The sequence below is a fragment of the Polistes canadensis genome, unplaced genomic scaffold, assembly GCF_001313835.1.
Source record: "Polistes canadensis isolate GaletaPanama2010 unplaced genomic scaffold, ASM131383v1 scaffold_46, whole genome shotgun sequence".
Classification (NCBI taxonomy): Eukaryota; Metazoa; Arthropoda; class Insecta; order Hymenoptera; family Vespidae; genus Polistes; species Polistes canadensis.
In genome coordinates, this window is record NW_014569593.1 from 554,912 (window position 1) to 577,594 (window position 22,683).

General features: G+C 33.6%; 1 protein-coding gene across 13 annotated transcripts; it reads right to left on the reverse strand.

Annotated features, from left to right (window-relative positions):
• Window positions 1–292: 292 nt before the first annotated feature.
• On the reverse strand, window positions 293–13,515 carry LOC106785206 (sodium/hydrogen exchanger 3). 13 transcript variants are annotated; one of them, XM_014745464.1, is made up of 21 exons: window positions 13,322–13,515; window positions 13,082–13,229; window positions 12,388–12,427; window positions 11,505–12,304; window positions 10,603–10,866; window positions 9,522–9,718; window positions 8,956–9,212; window positions 8,272–8,489; window positions 6,941–7,143; window positions 6,763–6,852; window positions 6,269–6,339; window positions 5,744–5,959; window positions 5,311–5,446; window positions 4,947–5,108; window positions 4,469–4,538; window positions 4,256–4,360; window positions 4,054–4,152; window positions 3,792–3,977; window positions 3,316–3,504; window positions 2,408–2,566; window positions 293–1,604 (listed from the first exon to the last, which is right to left on the reverse strand). In XM_014745464.1, the coding sequence occupies exons 4-21, from the start codon at window positions 11,968–11,970 to the stop codon at window positions 1,363–1,365; spliced, it is 3,330 nt and encodes a 1,109-aa protein (XP_014600950.1). In that variant the 5' UTR covers window positions 11,971–12,304; window positions 12,388–12,427; window positions 13,082–13,229; window positions 13,322–13,515; the 3' UTR covers window positions 293–1,362. The 13 variants fall into 13 exon arrangements, with proteins under 13 accessions (XP_014600950.1, XP_014600947.1, XP_014600948.1 ...); XM_014745461.1 differs by having other exon boundaries at window positions 12,388–13,229; XM_014745462.1 differs by having other exon boundaries at window positions 13,082–13,515.
• Between the last annotated feature and the right edge of the window lie 9,168 nt (window positions 13,516–22,683).

Consider the following 22,683-nt stretch of genomic DNA (forward strand, 5'->3'; position numbering starts at 1 on the left):
TCGAAACAAATAATAATTCAATTCCGTAATAATCAACCATCATATCGTTTAATTATCGATCGTAATTTGTTTCGTTTCTTTCATCCATTTATAGAAATCCAAAAGTAATCTGAATTTCGGACAATTCGAGGGACAGACAAATCCCCTCGCTCGTATTTCTAACAATTTTAATAGCTTTTTTTTTTTCTTTTCTTTTTTTTTTTTTCTTTCCATCGTTCATATCATAATAATAATCGTATCGCGAATAAAACGACGACAGTTTCTTCTTTCTCTATACTTTGATTCCTAAGAATTATTTTTTTTGTAATTCACATTTTTTTTTATTTACAATCACGTACACGCATACACACGCAACGCACACACGGCATACACGATATATTCCTTCGTGCAAGTAGTACTTATTTATTTTATTTTATTTATTTATTTATTTTTTTATTTATTTATTTACTTACTTACATAATTCACGCCACGGCTAAGTGCCAACTTCACGTACGAGGTTTTCACGGTTATTTCTCTCACTAACAAGTAGAATCGTTTAAGGCCATTACACGAGGAGATAAACAAAGTTTTTCTCTTTTTTTTTTTTTTTTAATTTTCTTTCCTTTCCTGTAACAACAGTAGCAACAACAGCCAGCAGCAGCAACAGCAGCAGCAGCAGCAGTGCGGAGTGCGAAAGATTTTTTTTTTATTTTGTACAAGACGTTTCTCCTTTATATAATTTTCTCCTTTGTAATTAGCTGGACCACCTTAGCTGATCTTAATCGATACCAATAGATCAATACGATCTATGAGACCACACAAAACCAGCGAATTTTAATGCAATTTTTCTTGCATTTGGAAGATCAGAAGATTTATTATATTATCTTCCCAGAGTTTGATTTTTTCAAACTTTCGTAATATCATCATCGTTCGAAAGGAACATTTCGTCTTTCAAAATAAAAAAAATATTGATAAAAATCTCATTAGAAGAAAGTGTTTATAGAATAAAATTCAATTGCCTTATTTTTCTTTCTGTCTTTTTTTTTTCTTCTGTTTTTTCATTCTTATTCCGTTAGATCATAAAATATAATTACGTTTGATAGGTGCGTAGTAGTTTCTTTGTTAAATTAATTTCATGAAATTCTTCGAATTAATCCGATTGCGATTATAGATGAATCAAATCAAATATAGACCGAGTATTCGTTATATTCTTGTTCTTTTTCTTTTCATTTCATTTTTTTTCTTTTATAATGGTGTACTGGGTCGTCGTAAGAGCGACGAAAGGAGTGAACGAGGACGTGCTTGTCGTTTCCAAGGACGACGCAAACAAGGACGATGCACATCCTCGTAAGACGAAGCCTATTTACGCGCATTCCTTAAAGGTCAAGCTCTCTCTTCCTCTTCATCGATTTCCTCCGAAGATTCCGAAGAAGATGATGTTATCAGGGCCGTAGATAAACTTGGTAGTTGAGCCGAGCATAGGTAAGACGACATTCTTATTCTTTGAGGATTCCAACATTCTGGAAGGGAACGCGAACCATCCTCGTTTCTTTCCAATGATTTTTCCATCGTGCCCAATTCCATCATCGACACTCTCCGGTGCACAGAACTTTTGCTGCTACTGTCTGCGAGAGATCATTCGTAAGAGAGAGAGAGAGAGAGAGAGAAAAACAAAAAAAAAAAAAAAGAGAAGAGAAGAGAACACAGTTAGAACAAAGGGGAGGAACATTTTATTCAACAAAAATACGTAATTAAAGTCTCGCGCGTAAATGGTGAAAGATTAAAAGTGCAAAATAATAAAAATTGATAAATATATATATATATATATATATATATATATATCAAAACCATATCAGATACTGAAGTGCTTTTCCTTAATTTATATTTGCTACGTCACCGACAAGTTTATCAGAGTTATAACGGACACCTGAGATTATAATTTCGGTTCGGAAGATAGAAGACACTATACACAATAAAAGGCTTTAAATGTTTTTTTATAATGATCTTTGGTCTTATATTAATTAATTACTTAAGATTTAATTGACTTTTTTTTTCTCTATATAACAACAAAAGATTTATTTATTTAAAATACTTAAACAATTATATTATATTATAAATTAACAAAAATAAATTACTAACCTATAACAACAAAAGAAACAACATTTTAAAGTCTTTTATTGTGTATAGTGTCTTCTATACTTACCTCTCAGGTGTCCGTCATGACTCTAAGTTTGTGGGTGACGCAGCAAATATAAATTAAAGAAAAATACTTCGGTATTTGATATGGTTTTCTTTACTTATATATATCTCGTGCTAAAATATATATTATATATGATACGATATGATGACTCCTTTATCTGACTGCCTACCTTTGCCCAATACCAGTCCCTGGCTCGAACGTATTAACTTTTCGATTCCTCTGTTTTACCTGTGTTTCTCGTGGGAGTGGAAAACTCTTCCATCCCGGTAACCGTGTACTCGTCGCACTCGTCAACCGTTTCCTGACGTTCGATGTGATCCGGTGTACCAACGCTCTCGCGTCGAAACAGACCAATCACTGATTGTACTTTTGGTTGCTTTATGGTACCTTTGAGGATCAAGTTTTTCCTTTGTTATATTTGAAACTAGGCTAGGAGTGAGTATTTAAGGCTTCTCTATACGTGTTCAAACATGTTATGGTGCGCGTGCATCTAAAACTTACGTTTTATCAAATCAAACATCGTTTTCAATTTGTTTTCGGTATTATCGATTTTTCGATCGATGCAAATATTCCCATCGATGCCAAATAAACATATATTGCAACATTTAACGTGAAACATAGAAATCGATGCATGCATACATCGACACCCCCCTCCCGAACTTTCGCAAAATCTTCTTTGATTTCGGTTAGATTCCACATTACCGACTTTGTTTGTTTCTTTTTCAATTTGTCGTGATACCAACGTTGAAACGCGTACTTTATTTTTCCTTCGTCGATGAAAATCACTTTTCCAATGCTGATTTACCGATATCGAATTATATATATATATATATACAGTGTGCAACATATATCGTAAAATTTAGGAATTGGTGCATACATCGACATTTAGGTTTCATACAATCAACCTGTAATTTCAGTTAGTCTATACATTTTCTGTGATATTAACGTCGAAACACGTTATCTTTTTTTTTTCCCTTTATCGATAAAAGTTTGCCTCTGACGTTAATTCACTGACACTGAACTACATACATACATCGTGACATATGTATGTCATGAAACTTAGAAATCGATGCATATTTTAACATGTATAGGTGCCTTTAAGAAACATACTTCATTTTATTGGAAAATATACGTACCAAGCAATGTGGCCGAAGGTGAGCTATAAGTAAGAAACTCGTTTTGTTTCAACGGATGTCCGGATTCGTAGTCGTCATCCCGTTTCCAAGGCAACACGGTTTCCTGACGTTCTATATGATCCGGCGTGCCAACGCTTTCACGTCGAAACAGGCCAATCACTGATTGTACTTTTGGTTGTTCTATGGCACCTTTGGAAATAATCGAAATTTTTATTTGTTTTTTATATTAATTTAGCATCAGGTTTAAATTCAAACCCGTTGTGATACATTTGACGTGACTTAGATTCGTCACGCGTGCACACTTGTTTTCTTTAATAATAAATCCAAAATGACGAATCTCTTATTAACGTCAATCAAGTTAATATAATATTTAATATGTACGGAATATATATTACTTTTACAACGAAAGAATCAATATCCAAAGAGTTAATTCTGTTGAAAAGAATATCGAAGGGGTTAAATAAAATGATTTGTACCTAAGAAAGTAGCGGAAGGTGAGCTGTAGGGTAAGTATTCCTTATTAGCACACCAAGCCGGAAACTCGTTTTGTTTCAATGGATGCCCGGAATCGTAATCGTCCTCGCGTTTCCATGGTAACATCGTTTCCGTTGCCGTTGGGGTTGTTACCCTATAACTTTCACCTGTCGAATTCAACCAAAATTCTTTTGAAATATTTTTTTTTCTTTATATTATTTTGTCTGTTTTTTTTTTGTTTTTTTTTTTTCTTAGATTACCTACCATCACGGGCAAACCTCAAGTCGGCATCTTCGGTGTTTATGGTGTCCATGGACGTAGTAGCGGTTGCGTGATGACCGTCTGGATTAGCATTGGAAAAATCTTACAAGGTAACGAAGTCAACGATTGAAAAAAAATGTCGATGGGGGTAAGATTTAAAAAAAAAATAATCTCCATGAATGAACAGGAACAACGATATCTTTACCGGAAGTACGAGCAGTAAAAGTTATGGCCGAGTCCCAATCTTCCTTGCTCGAAGGTTTCGAGTTATCCCCGTTTTCCAATTCGTATAACACGCCGTTCATGTAGTCTGGTTTAAAAAGAAAAAAAAAAAAAAAAGAAAAAGAACAAGAAGAAGGTTACGAACAATTCGAAATTATTTCTACGAAAATTGATTTATCGATTGTCTTATACGAACCTTGGGTGAATAATTTGGTCGAACCGTTTTGTTGGAATTCCGGGAAACTCACGTGATTCTGCTTACCGTCCTATACGAAAATTACAAAAAGAGAGAGAGAGAGAGAGAGAGAGAAAGAAAGAAACAGGATCGTGGTAGGTACACACGTAAAAAAAAGGATAAACGTTTAAATTTCTAATATAAAAGGAATTTGTTAACACTAGATTTACGGATATTTTGTTTACTACTTTTTCAAAATTTACGAACATTGTTTGAATGAAGAAGTGGATAAAAGGAGAGTAATTAATATTTACGTACATTTCACACACATTACGGTATTAAAAATATATATCTTAAACAAAATAATATTTAAGTTTTATATANATATTAATTAATTTAATATATATATGTGTATAGCAAGAAAAAATTGGAAAATGAATGAAAATTATTTAAAATCCATAAATCTGGTGTTAGTAATAATAATTTTGTTTTCGCTTACCTTTAGGAACTTCTTGCTGCGTTTGTGACGATGTTTGTGCTCGCCCATCATACGTCGAATATTCATGTGCATTTTATAATTGACTTGGGTAGATAGATCCCGATCGTTGACCGCGTGCCTACTGTAACTCAATCGTCGGTGCTGCGACGGTAATGTTTTACACTTTAATTAAAATCAGCTATCTGTTCTTAGAGTTCTCTACCCTACAGCCTCGTAAGGCGGTCGTATCGTATTCGTTTTTCTTTTTTTTAGTTCTTTTTTTTAATTTTTTTTCGTTTGTTTTTTTTTTTTTTTATTCTTTAATTTCGTCTCTATTATTTTCACTATCATTCGCGAGCGCGCCTTTTTTTTTCACGAGGCTCACCCGTTTGTAAGGTTTGCAGAGTTCTTCCGCCAATAGATGATGTATCCTAGCGTCTGTCAAATCTTTCTTCGATGGATTGTACTCGAGTTCCTGGAGATCGATATTCCAACCTGTTTCGAGTTGACTGCAACTCGGACTGGAAGGAGGGAAACAATGAGACTGCAGGTTTATGATTACCACGCCGTTTTCTGTTTTTTTCCTTTTTCTTTTTCTTTTTTCTATTACAAGATCGATACTACCAGCGTAGTATTCAACCCCTTGCTGTTGTTGGTTCGATTATGGTAATATTCAAACAAACCGGGTTGATATTATATTACGTTTATTATTATATATCTATTATTATTATTATTCTTTTTTATTTTAATTTCACGTAATGTTTTTCGCGTAATTTTGTACTATTGTTTTTATTTTAGAGCAATTCATTATATTTTACCTTCCGTTGAATTGTCCGGTATTGCTGTAATTTCGAAATATGGCTGACATACTTTCGGTTCCACTGATATTACCGATCGTCGAAGCGTTTCTTCTTATGTAATCCATGGCGTCCTTCATGGCTAATTTCGAATAGGTCTCCAAAATCTTTGGTTCGGCACCATAATGATTTCGCAATAGATACGGCCGGATAAATTTGTTGTCGAAACGTTTGAATCTAAAAGAGATTTTTGGGTTTTATTTATTTATTGATTTTTTTTTTATCCATCAATAATTCGCCCTCGGCTATTATTTTTCAAAGCGGTGAAAGATTAATTTAAAAATAACAAAAAGAAAAATACAGAAGAAGAAGAAACGTCTTCTTTAGAATTAGAACAACAAAAAATGTATTTGGATACGTGCCACTTTCAAAAATAACTCTTCTCGTGTGCGTAAATATAATATTACGCGTGTAAGCATAATCGATTTATATAGTTTTTTTTTTTTTTTTTTTTTTTTTTTTTTTTTTTTTATTTTTTTTCCTTACTTATCTCTCACGTGGTAATTGCCATGTTTTCCTAAGATGTCCTCGATTCCGGCCATTACATGATCCATTATCTGGATAACAAAAATAAATATGATCAAAAGTATTATAGAAAAAAAAAAAGAAAAAAAAGGATAAAATTTATCGTTTGGTAATCAACAAATTTGATCATGACAAATGCAGTTTTTTTTTTTTCTTTTTTTACATGCAGTTAATGAACTTGACTCACGAATACTTAGAATGTTAGAATAAAGAAGGAATTGTTTTAACGGGTGATATTTTTTTTATCAGGAAGGACGATCAACAAACGTTTCTCGACTTTCGCGTGATAATTTGTTCAAGGCTAAAGAAACATCGATCAATGGTGGTTCTCAAGATCCACCCACCTACTCCCCTCCCCAACATTTCGAGCAACATTAAAATTTCTTTAGATAATATCGTTATAAGGAAACGTTCAACATTGAATTCGTATAAAAGGTATGATAATATTATCTCACCCTTTCATGAATCCTCTCGTTCATCGTAGGCTTCCTTTTTTCAGCTCTTTTCACGTTAAGTATCCTAACGAGGGGTTTAATGGTGATTCCCTTAAAAATCGTAACAATCAATATGATACCAATGTAATAATGATATTTGATTTATGATTATTACATAATAGAAAAACAATGAATGTACCTGTATGAACACGGTGAAATATATAACAGCAATAGTGGTCGTAACGAACATTGGTTGCAACGCTACGTGTTTTGGATCTATTAGCAAGACAAGGGCAAACGCCACGGCACCTCTTAATCCGCCATAGGACATCACGAATTTCTCCACCTTGTCCAGTTTATGCAGACGAAATTGATTGGCCAATGCAGTCAAGACAATCACTCCTAACGATCAACGATAGTCCTCGTTGATTGACAATTTATTATTAATTTCTTTTTTTTTAAATCAATAATACAACAACCTAACCCTCTTCCTTCTAAACTAGATTATTTTTCTCTCTTTTTTACGAGATTAATAATAATAATAATAATAACAATACATTTTCGGATTAATGTAAACTCGTTTAATCGTATAAAAAAAAAAACCAAAAACTTTAAATCTCAAATCGGTTTAAAATATTTCACTTTATTACGCCAGAAAATTCTGTAAGTCTGATACTTTGACAAACTGTGTTGCGTAAGGAGCCGATTATGGATTAGAATTTCCGAACAATCGAGCCTGTTAAGTTATCGTTAAAATGGGAAGCCGTAAACACGTGACATTAAGCCAAGTGACATAACTTTCCTCAGGAAAAGAAATGAAATAAAATGTTGTTTCGTAATACCCATTTCTCTCTTTTCCCTTTTCCCATTTTTCTCTGTCACTCTCTTTCTCTATCTATCTCTCTTAACATTATGCATTTTTCTTTTTTTAGTTTTCCGATCGTTTCTATAAATGTTAACAACACAACACGTAGCACGTCTTTGTTCGGAATTTCTCTTTTCAAATTGAATTTCAGCATGGTTGATTATTGTTGCAACGTATAAAAACAACGATCTACCCGATTGATTTTCCCCTTTATAATACAATATCATGGATAAGTGACTTTAAACTATATAACAACGTCATACTAGCTTGTTGAAAAGACTTTTTATAATGTTTTTAAAAGAGCAATAAAACGAGAGGAAGAAAAAATAAATAAATATATATATATATTCTCTGATTATAAAACCTTTTTTTTGTTTCGTATTACTTCTATTTTAAATAACAACCGATTATTTTCCATATTACGTTATGTGAAACGTTGGAATTTTATATGGGGAATTTGATATACCGTCGTAATGGGATACAACGATAAAGAGAAAGAGAGAATAGAAAGAAATAGGAAAAGGGATCTCTCTCGTTTATTGCATCATCTTTCTTAGATAAAATGTTCGAATATTTAATATACTTTTGAATCTTATATTGTTAGAAATGTTTAGTATTAATTTTATAACGGTTGTTAAATGATTATTATTAAAATCATAACTCACCCACGATCCGGTAAATAGAACAGAAGACTATTGTCATCACGACGAACCATGTGTTCCAATTATGTTTATTGTTCACCGTTGCCACACCGAGGAACATGAATATGATCGTTTCCGAACTACTCGATAACATTTTCATTGTATATTTAACGGTAGTGTGAGATTTGTGCGATATATTAGCTTCGACGTAATTCTTCATGGTAATACCGCAAAAGGTGATTCTGTAATAAATAGTTTTTCTTGATCACGATTAACAAAAAAGAAAAAAAGAAAATGAACCATAGAATATATATATGTGTATATGTGGGATAGCTATATTTATAAATGATTACGTCATTTTGTATCGGATACTTTTTTAGACTTTTAACGGAAAGAAAAGAGAGTTTTATTTTAGAATAAATAATTTATTTCAAAAAATAAAACAGAAGAGACAAGACAAAATAGATCGTTTTCTATTATTCAGTATTATATTTTCAGAGATTTGTCTTGAACTTTCGAAACACCGTTTAACATTATAATATTATCAATAAACAATATAAACGTAAATTTAGTTATTATATAAAGGTGTTCATCCGTATGCCATTATTAGAAATATATATCACCGCGCGATCAATTTTTCAACAACGGTTGTTCGATACGATGAACGAGTTATAAATATCATTGAAATGTTAATGTATTTTTACTTACGCCAATATTCCGGACATGTGAAAGATCTCGGCATTTAGATAAGCCAAATAAGCCATGACGAATATGAAAATAGGTTCGATCACACGAACCTGGTTCGTGAATCTTGTAACGAATCCTGTTGCAAATCCCCATATGACACCTATTATCGTACCACCGATAGCTACGACCAGAAACGAGGCCAAACCCGAGAGTATGTCCGTATATACGATTCTTGAAGGTCCCATCTCACTATACGTCTCGAACATGTGATACAATACCTAAACAAACGACGACATTTTCTATTTACTTTGTTTATTCGATCAGGGTTACTGGAATATGGAATAAATTCAAGTGATAAGGGATAATTAGACTTCAAATAAACAAAAATATCACCCTTTGCCGAATTTCTGTTCAAACAAAGATAAGTGATAATGTTTAACATTTACACTTTAATTATACGTTTAAACATTTTACTTGTATCTTGTTTGTAGTAAAATTGAACTAAATGTTAATCGATGATAATTATAGAAATACACACAAATATTCTTAATTTCATTTTTAATAGATAAGAAATGTATAATACTTACAACGGTGACAGCATCGTTTAGAAGACTTTCACCGAATACAACGATGTATAGTATCTCGTTGACGTGTATTTCTTCAAAAACGGCTAATACAGCGACAGGATCGACGGCACTGATCAATGCCGAAAAAAGGAACATGTCTAATAACGGTGTCTCGCAACCGAAAACATTGAATTTTCCGAGGACCCATAAGGATGCACCTATTACATAAATATATAAACACGAACGATAAAGCAACGACCAAGCAACGATTATTCACGATCTCGATGGTATATATGTATATGAATAATACATAGAATCATTCTCGAGAAATAAACTACGATGCGACATATCCGTAATTGACTTCTAGGAAGAGATTTTAGTATTATACCATCATCGTTCCTTAATTGGAGTACCGTTAATCAGCTTAATCGTTTCTTCGAATGCTTGCAATATCGAACTCGTGCCAGAATTATTCAAAAGAATCATAATACTTTGTATAAATACCATAATACGGATGTTGGAGTAAACCAAATGTTCGTGCATTTTAAAATGAATATTTCAAAAGTAAATTTTACAAAAGAAATAAAAAAAAAAACAATCTATTACACAGTTTATTATAACACAATTTATAACACAATAAACGCGCGCGTACTTTTGATTCAGCCTAATATCTCGAATTCGTATCCCCGTTACGAGATATTTTTGTTACACAAGTGACATTTAAGTTAGAGAGAAAAAAAAAACAAAAGAAAAAAAAAGAAAACCTAAAAACAAATTGGAAGGTGACGTAAATCAGAATAAAATAAAAATTTGAAATTGTGAATATAAGCTCGTGTCCAATAACCTCGGGTATTCTCGAGACCGTCATTTGGCGCCTTTCGATTAAAATTGCGCACGCGTGCGAATGTCTATTTTTACACGTGTTTTCACGGTCCTCTCCATCTCTAAAATATATATTACGCACATGCCGCGAACATGCTCGTTATTTATTTTGTCAAAAATTGCAACACAAACAAATTGATTGATTTCTTTCTTTGAAATTCTTTCTCTCTCTCTTACTCGGTTACGTTTATTAAGAGAAAAATAAATTCGATTCACCAACCTATTGATAATGTATTGAAAATGGTTCCAACTACCGCGAACAGTAGAATAGTTCCAAGATGATCGAAGAATAATCGATTGGGCATAAAGTAACCGGCATCTAGGATGATCGGTGGTAGCATGTAGAGGAAAAAAGTATCAGGTGTTAGGGGTGATACGTGAACGCTGCTGGCCTGGAACAGAAGTAGTCCGACGACGACACCAACGACGATCAACAAACATGATTCCGGAAAGATTTTACTCAGTCTCGGTGCCATGTGAAAACCTGAATTGAAAATAAACAGAGAAAGAGAGAGAAGAACAAAATGGTATGCATTTATCTAATACATTCGATAGAGTTAAAAACGTGCCAATAAATTTACGGTATCTTTCTATATTCACATACTGGCATAGAGGTGAGTATTCTTGGCTATTATTTAACGTCACGGTTGGTTAATCCAGCGATCAGTGAACTCTTCTTCGAGTTAGCAAACAAAACATAAGTGTTAAGAGGTCATTACAATGAAATCTTCGTTACGCTCGATATATCTCGTTTATACACATTTATATTAGAGTTTTAAGTAAATTTGAAATAAATAATAGTAGTAGTATTTTTGTGCATCTGTCGTAGTCTCATCTCTTGGCACGCATAACTCGGTTGATCAGCTTTTGTTCATAGCGTCAGTTAGTTAGTTAGTTAGTTAGTTAGTTGTACGATTCGTACGAATGGTTACTAAAAATATATTCTGACGAGGGCGCGTAAAGAAATAGAACACGGTCAAGCTCATGGACTTTTTTTTTTTTTTTTTTTTGTTATACCCCGTTAGAAAGATACCCTGTGGAATGATTGATTGAAAAAAATAAATTGATTTATATTATTTATCTATCTTTTTTTTTTTTTTCTTTTTTTTCTTTTTCTCTTACCAATTTTTGCGATACTCGCGAAAAATATCCAAATGCCGATAACGAATGGCGTTTCCACGCGGGGGAACTCGACCGATATAATGTGGTACTCTACTTCAGTTTTTGGTTGATCGATTTCTTGATTGTTTCCAGAAGGTGAGGATGAGGAATCATCATCATGGGTGGCCGTGTTGGATACCGGAAGACTTCTTGCTGAGACCTCATCCGATAAGGAATCGTAGAGTGGTCCCATTGGACCGAAACTACTTCCAGGATAAGGGTCGTGAAGGTTTCTAGGGAGTTCTTCGTCGTCAACGGCTGGTCCATGCATGGCATATCGATCGATCGATATTCTACTCCTTTGATCTTGGCTAACATCTCGTTTGACTAGATTTATCAGACCAGCACGAGTTTCCTCGGGATAATTAAACAAGAAGAGAAGAGTAAAGAGGAGGGAAGCAAACGGTAGGCTTCTTGACGAATCCATGAGTCCTTTGATGATCACTTCTTCAACGTTGTTGATGTTGATCTTGTTGTTGTTGTTGTTGTTGTTGTTGTTGTCGTGATGGTGGTGGTGATGGTAGTGGACAATAATCGTCCGTGTATTTTCGATCACTTGGTCGTTCTACCATCAGAAACAAACAACGAGCTTAGAGTCCTGTGTATCCTTCTTTCCTTATCGTTCCTCTATCCCTTCCTTTTTCTCTGTTTATTAAAAAATGACAGACGACATAAACTTGAAGGAAAGTAACGTCTTTAGGAACTTCATCGTTCTCGTCATATTAACTCCTCTTCCCAAATTTGTTATCAGTTGTACGACACTGTAATAGGATCGATATAATTAAAGGCAATTCACATTTTGTTCTTTCCCATATTAAAAAACATGGAACGAAATATCTCTTACCCCGTTTAGAAATATATAGTATTCTTCGTTTCCTCGGTAACTGTACAACAGTGCAACAAAGGATTCTTCAGATAACTTAGATTAAACTGAATATAAAAAAAAAAAAAAAACAAAATACAAAGAATAACACACTCGAGACACTTTCAGTAACACGCGTACGATCGAACGAAACCAACAAATGTATTTAATTGATGAATAAAAATGAATAAACTAAACAAACAACAAACAAACAAACAAACAGCAAACTGAGAAATAAAGAAAGAACGAAAGACAATGATATATCTATATATATCTATATCTATATATATAGAATCGATACACCAGATAAATCCCGTGTGCGTGTGTGTGTGTTAGATAAAATTAGCCGAATTTAATGGGATTCGTCGAATAATTTTTGACGATAACAAAATCTTGAAAAGGGGTTCACGCCGGTCCAGGCCGATAGATGATTTTCTTGGATGTTGGGTGTCGTGTTGAGATGGCCGACGACGACGACGACGACGACCACGACGACGACGACGTCAACGACGTCAACGACGACGACGACAACGACGACGACAACGATGACGATGACGAAGAAGATGAGAATGTGAAATAGGATAAGGACGGTAAATATCGACGATGACGACGAGGTCGACGTTGTGGCATCGTGTACCGAAATGAGCAGCAGGGCTCGTTGAAGAATACGACCCACCTTGTGGCGTGTTTCGATCGACCGTCACGGCAGCACTGCACGATTCAACTACCCACTTCGATGAGATCTTCACCAAAACTGTCCTATCCTATCCTATCCTATCCTGTTCTGTCTGTTTGTGTCTGTCTTTGTGTCTGTCTGTTTGTTTCTAAGTTTAAAACGTAAAATTTGATTTATATAAATTCGATTTGTCTTTCTTAATACGAAAATATTTCTTCGAAATATATTACCAATACACACCCCTGTTCTTTTTTTTTCTTTTTTAATTTTCTTAATACTCGAAATTGTATCGGGACTCGGGGGAAGGGAGGGAGGAGCTTTGTTGAAGGATTTTCGGAAGGATGAAAAAATACAGGTTGATAAAACTTGTAGAGTATGCCAAAAACGTGCCTAGTTGCCGCCGACTAGTCCGCCCTCAGCTTCTCTACTGATGTGTTTTAAACGGGTATACGCGCGTGCTCTCTTATTCACTCTCTTTCTCTTTCTCTCTTTCTCTCCCTCTTTCATTCTAACCCCTACGTATATATATAACTCGCTATCTTCGTCTATTCGTGTAATTCTCTCTCTCTCTCTCTCTCTCTCTTTCTATCTTTCTTTCGCTTTCCCTCGCCAGCTAGAAGCTTCCAGCCAGCTGATCGTTGCTGAAACTCGCGCAAGCGTCCCGACGCTTCTGTTACAGAATTATACAGGGTGAGACATTTATTTCATAACCTGTAGGATAGTTATTACGTTTCCTTTTTCTTATTTTTCTTCTTCTTCTGTTTTTACCCTCTCGTCAAACACGGGAGTGATTCATTCAAGAAAATTCTTTATGTATCATATATATTTTTTAATTGTTTTTATAATAGATAAATCTCGAATTATTCATCATCGTTCAACGTGTGTGTATGTGTATATATATATATATATATAATGTGTGTAAACCGGTTCGAATCGTATTCGTGTACGTTTTCTTCCTTCGATTATTGGTCATACACGTCTTTTAATAGTCAGTTACCTACTTTCAAACGTCAAATTGTATTACTTTTTTTTTTCTTCTTTTTTTAGAAAAAACGAGACGACGATTTCCTATCTCGCGGTTCAATTTTGCTTTGTTTTTTTTTTTTTTTTTTAATTTATCGTATAGGGTAAGAATACGATTTTTCTTTCTTTATTTGTTTTTGTTTTAATACATTATTTATATTTATATCTTATCATAAGTATGATATGTGATATATCAAGGGTCACGGAGTTTAGCAGAGAACGACCTTAAAGCCGGCTACGTCACGTCGCCGGATCTTGGAGACACCTTTTACCCTTGACCTTGTCGTCGATGCGCCAGCAAAATGCTCGACTGCCCTTATAACCGTTTTACCAACCCGTAAGACTCTCGGTTCGAAGAATCTTCAGAAACTAAAAACTTCTTCCATCCTCGTCGTCGTGGTTCTTATCGAAAGCTCCATATCTCCGTAGCTTTTTTTGTATATCCCCATATAATATTTGTTGTTTTCTTGTTTATATGTATATGCAGGTATATGTCATGGCTCAACCGATCTTTTAAATTTCGTCGTCATTTTTTTTTTTTTTTTTTTTTTTATTATTATTTTTTCTTCTCTTTTTTTGTCTTGCTCGAAACAATCGAAAATATAGCACGTCCTGTTTGAATTTTTATGTACACCACACATCACCGTCCGCCATTTATTCGGAGTATCCCGTTTTTCCCCCGTGCATGGATTCAATTTACGCGAATGAAAATTTTTGAAAATAAAATTTTGTCAATAGAAATGAAATGAATGATTTTAGAAAGTAGTGTTTTTAGATCTGTTTTTTCTTCTTTTTTTTCTTTTGAATTATTTTATTATCATTAATATATTATCATTACTTTAACGATATACGTACACTTATAATAATAAACAATAAAAATGATCAGTTTTTAATATGCTTTATTTAAATCTAATTGTAATAGTAGTTCTTGTATTTATTGTTTCATCTATTACTATGATTTTATATTCGTTAAGTAATTCAATTGACGTATTTCTATTTATATATTCGATTTTATTGTTATTAATAATTATTATACATAGGGAAAGATAGATGTATAATCAAAAGATTCATTTATCATTTTGTATAAGTTTTAAAAGTATATACATTTCGTATTTTCATTTATTTTCCTATGTCTTCCTCTTTATGGTGACACATCACATACAATTTTTAATTCTATCTTTTACATAATTGTTGCTTACGATTTTGTACTTATATTCACCTGATATTATTACACCCCTCACATCGTTAACTGATTATATTATTTACTTCTAACTTTTATCTATTTTTACTTATTAACACATATTACACCAAAAATTATACACACACACACACTCGCGTTATTTGTATTTACCGCTTGAAATCACGGTAATTTTTTTCATTTATTATGTAAATGTAAACGAGAATATTGCTTGCATTTCTTTAATAAACAAACAAATATTTATTTTTCCAAACCTTAATAAAAACAAAATTCAGATCACGTATATCGATACCAAGTATAACAAATATTGCATAGTATTATTATTTAAATCTTCGCGTATAATTAAGGTGTAACAGTGTATAAATTTAATGAAAATCTTTAATTATATCGACGTTTGTTCTTCCTCTCTCTCTCTCTCTCTCTTTCTCTCTCTCTCTCTCTTTATCTCTTTCTTCGTAACTATTCCAGTAAGTAGTAGTATAACTTTTGCACGGTTACTCTCTCATGAAATTAGTTATACTAGAAGGACGGTTCGTTGAACGTGTCCTCGTTTTAGGAAAAGCTGAAGTCGTAAACACCAGAGAGAAAGAGAGGGGTGGAGTGGGGTGAGGTGGGGTGGGGTGAGGGAAGGGTAAGAAGGAAGAGAAAAGGGATAGAGAATTTGGGAGATGGTGATGGTGGAAAAGGTTTTGTCCGATACGCACAAGCTGCCATTAATTTTCGTGACGGACGTGTACAAGCTAATGGCACTTTAATGACCAAGAATTCTATCTAGCACGATTCTCATTGGACGTTGATAACATGACGCACCGCAAATGCAAAATCCTCTTCCTTAACTTTCCATTTAAACGGGGGAGGGGGGGGGGTTTCTCACTTTCCTCTTTTCGAATTACTTTATCTATGAGATAAATTCCGTGTCATCGAAGATTAAACATTGTCTTTTAAATATCATCTTTCTATTAATAATTAATATAGTTTACTCTTATGATTTTCAAAGTAAATTCACTTTTTTCTATTTTTTCTTTTTTTGTAGGGTAGTAGGTAAAAGAATATTTTCAAATTTTCAACGAATTTCAAGAATAAGAAAAAGAATTCTCTCGTGGTGCTATTATTTTTCTAGTGCTTGTAAACAAGCAGTAAAACGTTTAGGTAACGAGACTTTCATGGAAATTTTCTTGGCCCTTTCTTAAAAGAGTATACCTTTAACGCATGGAGAAAAAGAAAAAAGAAAGAAAGAAAGAAAGAAAAAGAAAGAAATAGTGAGAAAGACAGAGAGAGAGAGAGAGAGAGTAACTTACAACGTAAATACTATTTTTCACTTTTTGTTTCTCTTAAGAAATGCATGTTACGATCGTATTCTTTATATCCATCTCTATTCCTTTAGAGTGTATTAAAACCATCCAGGGTTTAAAGGTTCGAAGGATTTACGCGAGCAAATTGGGTTGAAGTGCCGTCAAACGTTTTACCTTCCTTCTCTCGTCTTTCTAAGATTGGTATCTTTTCTAAAGGATAAAAAGAGTTCACTCGGATAGTCTTTCATTTATCCGCGTTTAAAGTATATGCTTTTCAAAGTTTCTATTAAGAACAGTAATGCATAAGGAAATATAATTGAGTTGAAACTTTTTATATATTATATTGAATAGATTTGAATTTCAAATTGTTAAGAATACACGAATGAATAGACAAATTGGGATTAGAAAATTGTAGAAAAATTGTTTACGATGTTATCTCGTCAATTTTTATATTACACAAAGATATTTAAAATAAAATTTATTTTTGTTTTTATTATAATGTATATAAAAATAATAATATAAATTTATATACATATATAAATGTGTATATGTTATATATTATATTATATATTCAAAATCATTGCTCGGGGATGTGTAACGAGCGATGTGTAAACGATCAAACACAAAAATGGTTTATTTTCTTTTTTTTCTTTTTTATACTCCTCTTCTTCTGAAACGCTTTCATTGAAAAGTTCAAAGTTTTCTTTGAAACAAAGTACGCTTCATTAATACGTAAGCTAGTAATGCTTTAGTAGAACCTTGATCAGAACCAAGTAAAATGAAGTAGTTTAAACAATTTGGCGAAAAATATTAAATTTTTCATTTCTATACGTTATCCTTTTTCGTAAATCGTATTAACAATAAATTATAAAAGATCAATTTTTCTATTAAAATAGGATAGAGAAGTGATACACCTACATTTGATAATATAACGATTGAATTTCGAGGGAGGAAAAATGACCCTACCGACGATTATTCAATTTTATTGGAGATATATCTGTGTATATAATTTATTCAATTTTCATATAACCGAATAATCGAGTATATTATAGTCATGTTGCTTAATCGAAATGCTTGCCACATTTTTCATTGTTAATACGTTAAAGAATTATATGCATTATTAACTATATATGCATTAATAACTATATCTTTCTCTTTCAAATTATTTATTTAATTCTTTCTCTATCTATCTATCTATCTCTCTCTCTTTCTCTCTTTGAAAAAAAAAGTATTACATTTTGTAGATTATTTAAAAAAAAAAAAAAAAACAAAAGAAAATCATAGTTTATTTCTATTATCGATTAGTTAGATTAGAATTGAATTCGACGTATATTTAATCTGACCGATATTTTTACTTACTACTAATCAAACGTATCTTTCATTGGTAATTACTTTTGCTCTTATTTTGCGGTATAGGTATGTCGTTGCATATACATAGGTGAAACGGTACACACAGGGATCGATTATCTTTTGGAACGTTTGTCGAAAGTTAATTACTTTCAGCAACGTAATTCTCTCCATCGATACAAATCGTAGAAGCATGCTCTTTGAACGTGTTCTGTCTACCCCCTTTTTCCCACCAACCCCTTTCACAACCCTTATCGTTAATCCTATCTTTATGAATTCATTGCTAAAACGATAGAAATCAATTTTTTTTGTTTTTCTACCTTTTATAATAGGAACTCAATAGAATGACTTTTAGACGGGGGTGGAGTGGGGTGGGATGGGGTGGGGGGTTAGTTAGAGAAAAAGGTATTCTATTTAAATGTTAAATTTATATCATTTACATAGTTTGTTGAATTTAGTTTCGCGCGGGTGGAAGGAGAAAAAAAAAAGATTCGCAAGGGGGTGGTTCGCGTGGGTGAATCGAAACGATCGACTAGATTGAGATCGATAGAAGAGAGGGTGGAGGGGGAGGGGACGGGTGGGGACGGGTGGATCGGGGTGTATACAAGGGTGAAACACGGGCGCCCGTGTAGTAATCAATGAAACTAGTCTGGGTCATTGGCATACCGGTTTAAATTATGCATCGTGCATAAACCGGTATGCCGTCCATATTATACAGCCGAACGATTTTCCATCGGTGGTCCCGTAGCGTTATTCCTGAATCATTTAGAAGCTATTGAAAATTGTAAAGGGGGGATTGTACCTATCGAGGAAGGCGATAATTCATCGTGATGCACCGATGGTGTTGTTGTATGACGTATATTGCAACTTCGACGTAGCGAAAACCACCGTAAAATCCACGTTGTTTCGTTTAACGGGGTGGGCGGGTGGGGTTGAGGAAGGGGTTGGTAAAAACCATAACTTTCTTGAAAAATAAATAATTATAATACGAAGCTAAAAATATAAATGTTTACTTATTACATGCGGATTATTGTCGTTGTTGTTATTATTGTTGTTGTTGCGTGATGGATAAATGATTTATCTGTTGAAATTCTCGTTCGATTAACAATAATGCATCATCGTGTCATCTCGAAGAAGAAGAAGAAATCGTTCGTCTCGTTTACTCGAAGGACACGTCATCGAATAGACAGGCGGACCCTTTTCTCCCCTATTCTCGAGACGTTCGATACAAGGGGGTGTGATGGTTAGAAAAGAGGGTGATTGCTAGTTGTTGTGGTCCATGATTCAACGAAGAAACGATATAGGGCTGAGATATATATATATATATAGATATGCGGATAAGAAGAAGTAGTTGTTGTACGAGTTAGGGTGACGAGATTCCAAATCTCGTATCGTGTGTTATACTCTACCCTTAACAAAATATATAATCAATATATATATTATATTTTCTTTTTGATACGCATACATTTTTTACCCGATTATATTATTACGATTTATTTTAAATTTTATAATTCGTCGCGTATAATAAACGCAAATGTTAAGATATTTAAGTTAAACCATTCGTTTAAAGAATACAAAAATCTTAACGTAAACATATATAAATATATTCACAAGTGTGGTGTACTTTAATATATTCATAGGACATCGATTAATTTCACGTTGTTGGAACGTGTTGTCTGACGATAGAAAGAGATTAGATAGACATCTAATGCCTTCCCTTTTTGCTCTAGGAGGGTGGATAGGGCCGGCAGGGGAGGGTTGGTATTTAAAGGGACACAGACATACACACACACACACACGCGCGTATACATTTGGAACTTGGGAATAAATTCGCGAGGCATTAAGTAGCACGAAGCAATCGTACTTTGGCGACTTCAAATAAACCTGAACAGAAGAAAACCCCCTTTTATCCTCCCCCTCCCCACCCCCATTCACCTTCCCCTATCGCTCGTTATCTCCAAGGCATTCGCTTAGCGACGACAAAGAGTTGCGAGACGGCCCACGCACGAGAAAGGGTGGGCCCTCCTCACCCTCCTACCCCTCATTCCTCACGGCCGTGCCAGCCTGCCGCCTATTAGGTGGTGGTGGTGTTGGTGGTCGGTAAAGGAGGGTGGATAAAACGAACAAAGCCAGAAGTAAAGTGGTAAAGCTTAGCCGAGTGAGTTTTTTAATTCGGCTTTTATCCGCGACACGTTACTCGAATATTTTCATAAATCAGAGCTTTACACCGTAAAATTATTATTTTTATCGTAGGATGCAGTAGAAACTACCCCTGGGGAAAGATTACAAAAAGAAATATAATATATATATATATATGTATGTTAGAGGGGTAAAGAAAGAAATAGATAACGTAAATAACCACCAAGATCTGTGTGGTTAGGAAAAATTATAATAATATACTATAAATATATTTATTTTTATAGAGAAATGATTATATTTTGTTGTTGTTTGGCCATCAATTTAATAATTTAATGTGTTACGACTTTTTCGATAATATTTATTTTTATCGTTTATATTTTAAAAGTTTTATTCGTTAATAATAAGACGAGACACGTAAAGGATGAGCAAAAAATAAAAAAAAAGAAAAAGAAGAAGAAGAAGAAGAAAAAAGAAAAAAGAAAGTACGGTTGCTGCACAATGGCAATAAAAATTGAGAAGGTAACTCGGCGTTTCCGGATTTGTCCGGGAGTTCTTCAATGAATAATGGCATTTTCGTGATCTCGAGAGGCGTGGACCGCTTTCGTCGAGTTAGCGCGAAAATACGAGAGAGATGAAAATATAAAAAGAAAAAGAGTTTTACCTAGAATAGTTTTATCAAGTAAGTATAATATCTCTGAAGATATTTTCGAGATCTATTCCCAAAACCGCATGGTAGAATTTTCAAATATTTATTGTTAACAAATATAATATTTCAATTTAATCGATTGTCATCATCATTTTTTTCTTGTTTTGTACAAACTTAAAGTAGATTTTCGTTTGTAATTACTAAACAAATAAATAACACAATTTGTTATTTACATAAATCAGCAAGAACTAAGGATTCTTTATTAAAGGAATAAATAATAGATAATATACAGATAGAAAATTGAGAGAATTGTATTCGATATACCCATGATTTGTTAAAGGGTTGCAATAACTTAACGTTAAAATACTTTCCCATTTATAATAATTAAACAAATAAATAACAAAATTTGTTTATAAATCAGCTAGAACTAAGGATTCTTTATTAAAAAATAAATAATGATAATATACAGATAGAAAATTGAAAGAACTGTATTCGATGTATCCATGATTTGTTAAAGAATTGCAATAACTTAACGTTAAAGTATCTTCCCATTTAATAATTAAACAAATAAATAACAAAAATTGTTATTTCCATAAATCAGCTAGTACAAAGGATTCCTTGTTTAAAGAATAAATAATAGATAATATACAGATAGAAAATTGAGAGAATTGTATTCGATGTATCCTTGATTTGTTAAAGGATTGCACGAACTTAACGTTAAAAAGTAACTTTCTATTTATAATAATTAAACAAATAAATAACAAACTTTGTTATTTCCATTATTAGCTAGAACTAAGGATCCCTTGTTAAAAGAATAGATAATAATATACAAATAGAAAATTGAGAGAATTGTATTCGATGTATCCATGATTTGTTAAAGGATTGTAATAACTCAACAGTGGAAGGGAGTTAGGGACTGGGTGGGGGGGCTGAGAGGGGGTTTAAGGAAGATTGTCGTAGAATCATCATCCTCTGTTCGTTTGAACCATTTTCCAAGCTCGAAAGCTAGCTTAACGAAAGCAAGTACTTCCATTCCAAGGAGTGGAGGTGCGGGGGGACATAACGTTTCCGAATTAGTAGCCCTCAATAACATTTACGTCGTTGGAACGTTGAAAGCCCGTCAGAGCGACGTCTCTATTATCCTTTCGTCCTAGGATGAGCCACGCCATTAGTCTGGTCCTGTGCATCTACGGATAAACTCTACGATCGATTCGTCGAGGGGGTGACAGGGGGAAGATAGAGGGGTAGGGGGACGAAACGAATTGATGAAAGCTTTTCCCTCTTTTATTACTTTCTTCTTCTTCTTCTTCTTATGTTTCTTCTTCTTCTTGTTCTTCTTCTTATTCTTTTTCATCATGATCATGATCATCATCAACATCATCTTCACCTTTAAGATCATCGTGGGTATTACATTATTTCCCATTCTCTTAATCTTTCTTTTTAATACGACTCGTTGTAATTTTTGGTCTCATAATAAATGAGGAGGACGAAGAAGAAGAAGAAGAAGAAGAAAGAAAGAAAAAAAAAAGAAAATACATACACACTAATAAATACATATTATACACACACACTTACAAGGAAAAAAAGTAAAGAGGGTGAGAGAGGAGTGGTGGGGGGGGGAAATCGTTACTTCCGTTAGTCGTTATGTTCGCGAGACGTTCAAGAAAAAGAATCCCACCACAAATGTTCGTCACATGTATAAAAAGGGGTTGGGGCAAGGGGGGTGGGGTGGGGTGTTCAAACGGGAAAGAAAGAGACAAAAGAAAATGAAGAAAAAGAGAAAAAGAAGAAAAAAATAAGGACAGAAAGATGACTGATTCATCGTGTTACGAAGAAACTTTGTAACAATTGTCTAAAATGCTCGTAATTACGGAGTTGGAAGAAGAGGCAGGCGCATCTCATTCGCTTACTCGCGCGAGCGCAACCGACAAACTTACAAAGAACTCCCGGAGACTTT

Bases quoted from the DNA above. Each gene is read 5' to 3' on its own strand.
- LOC106785206 (XM_014745464.1), bottom strand. From the start codon at position 11,970: ATGGATTCGTCAAGAAGCCTACCGTTTGCTTCCCTCCTCTTTACTCTT. The intron at 4,539-4,946 runs GTAAGCGAAAAC...ATTTTCGTATAG, and splicing joins GCAGCAAGAAGTTCCTAAAG to GACGGTAAGCAGAATCACGT. The intron at 3,978-4,053 runs GTAGGTAATCTA...ATATTTCAAAAG, and splicing joins CTTGAGGTTTGCCCGTGATG to AATTTTGGTTGAATTCGACA.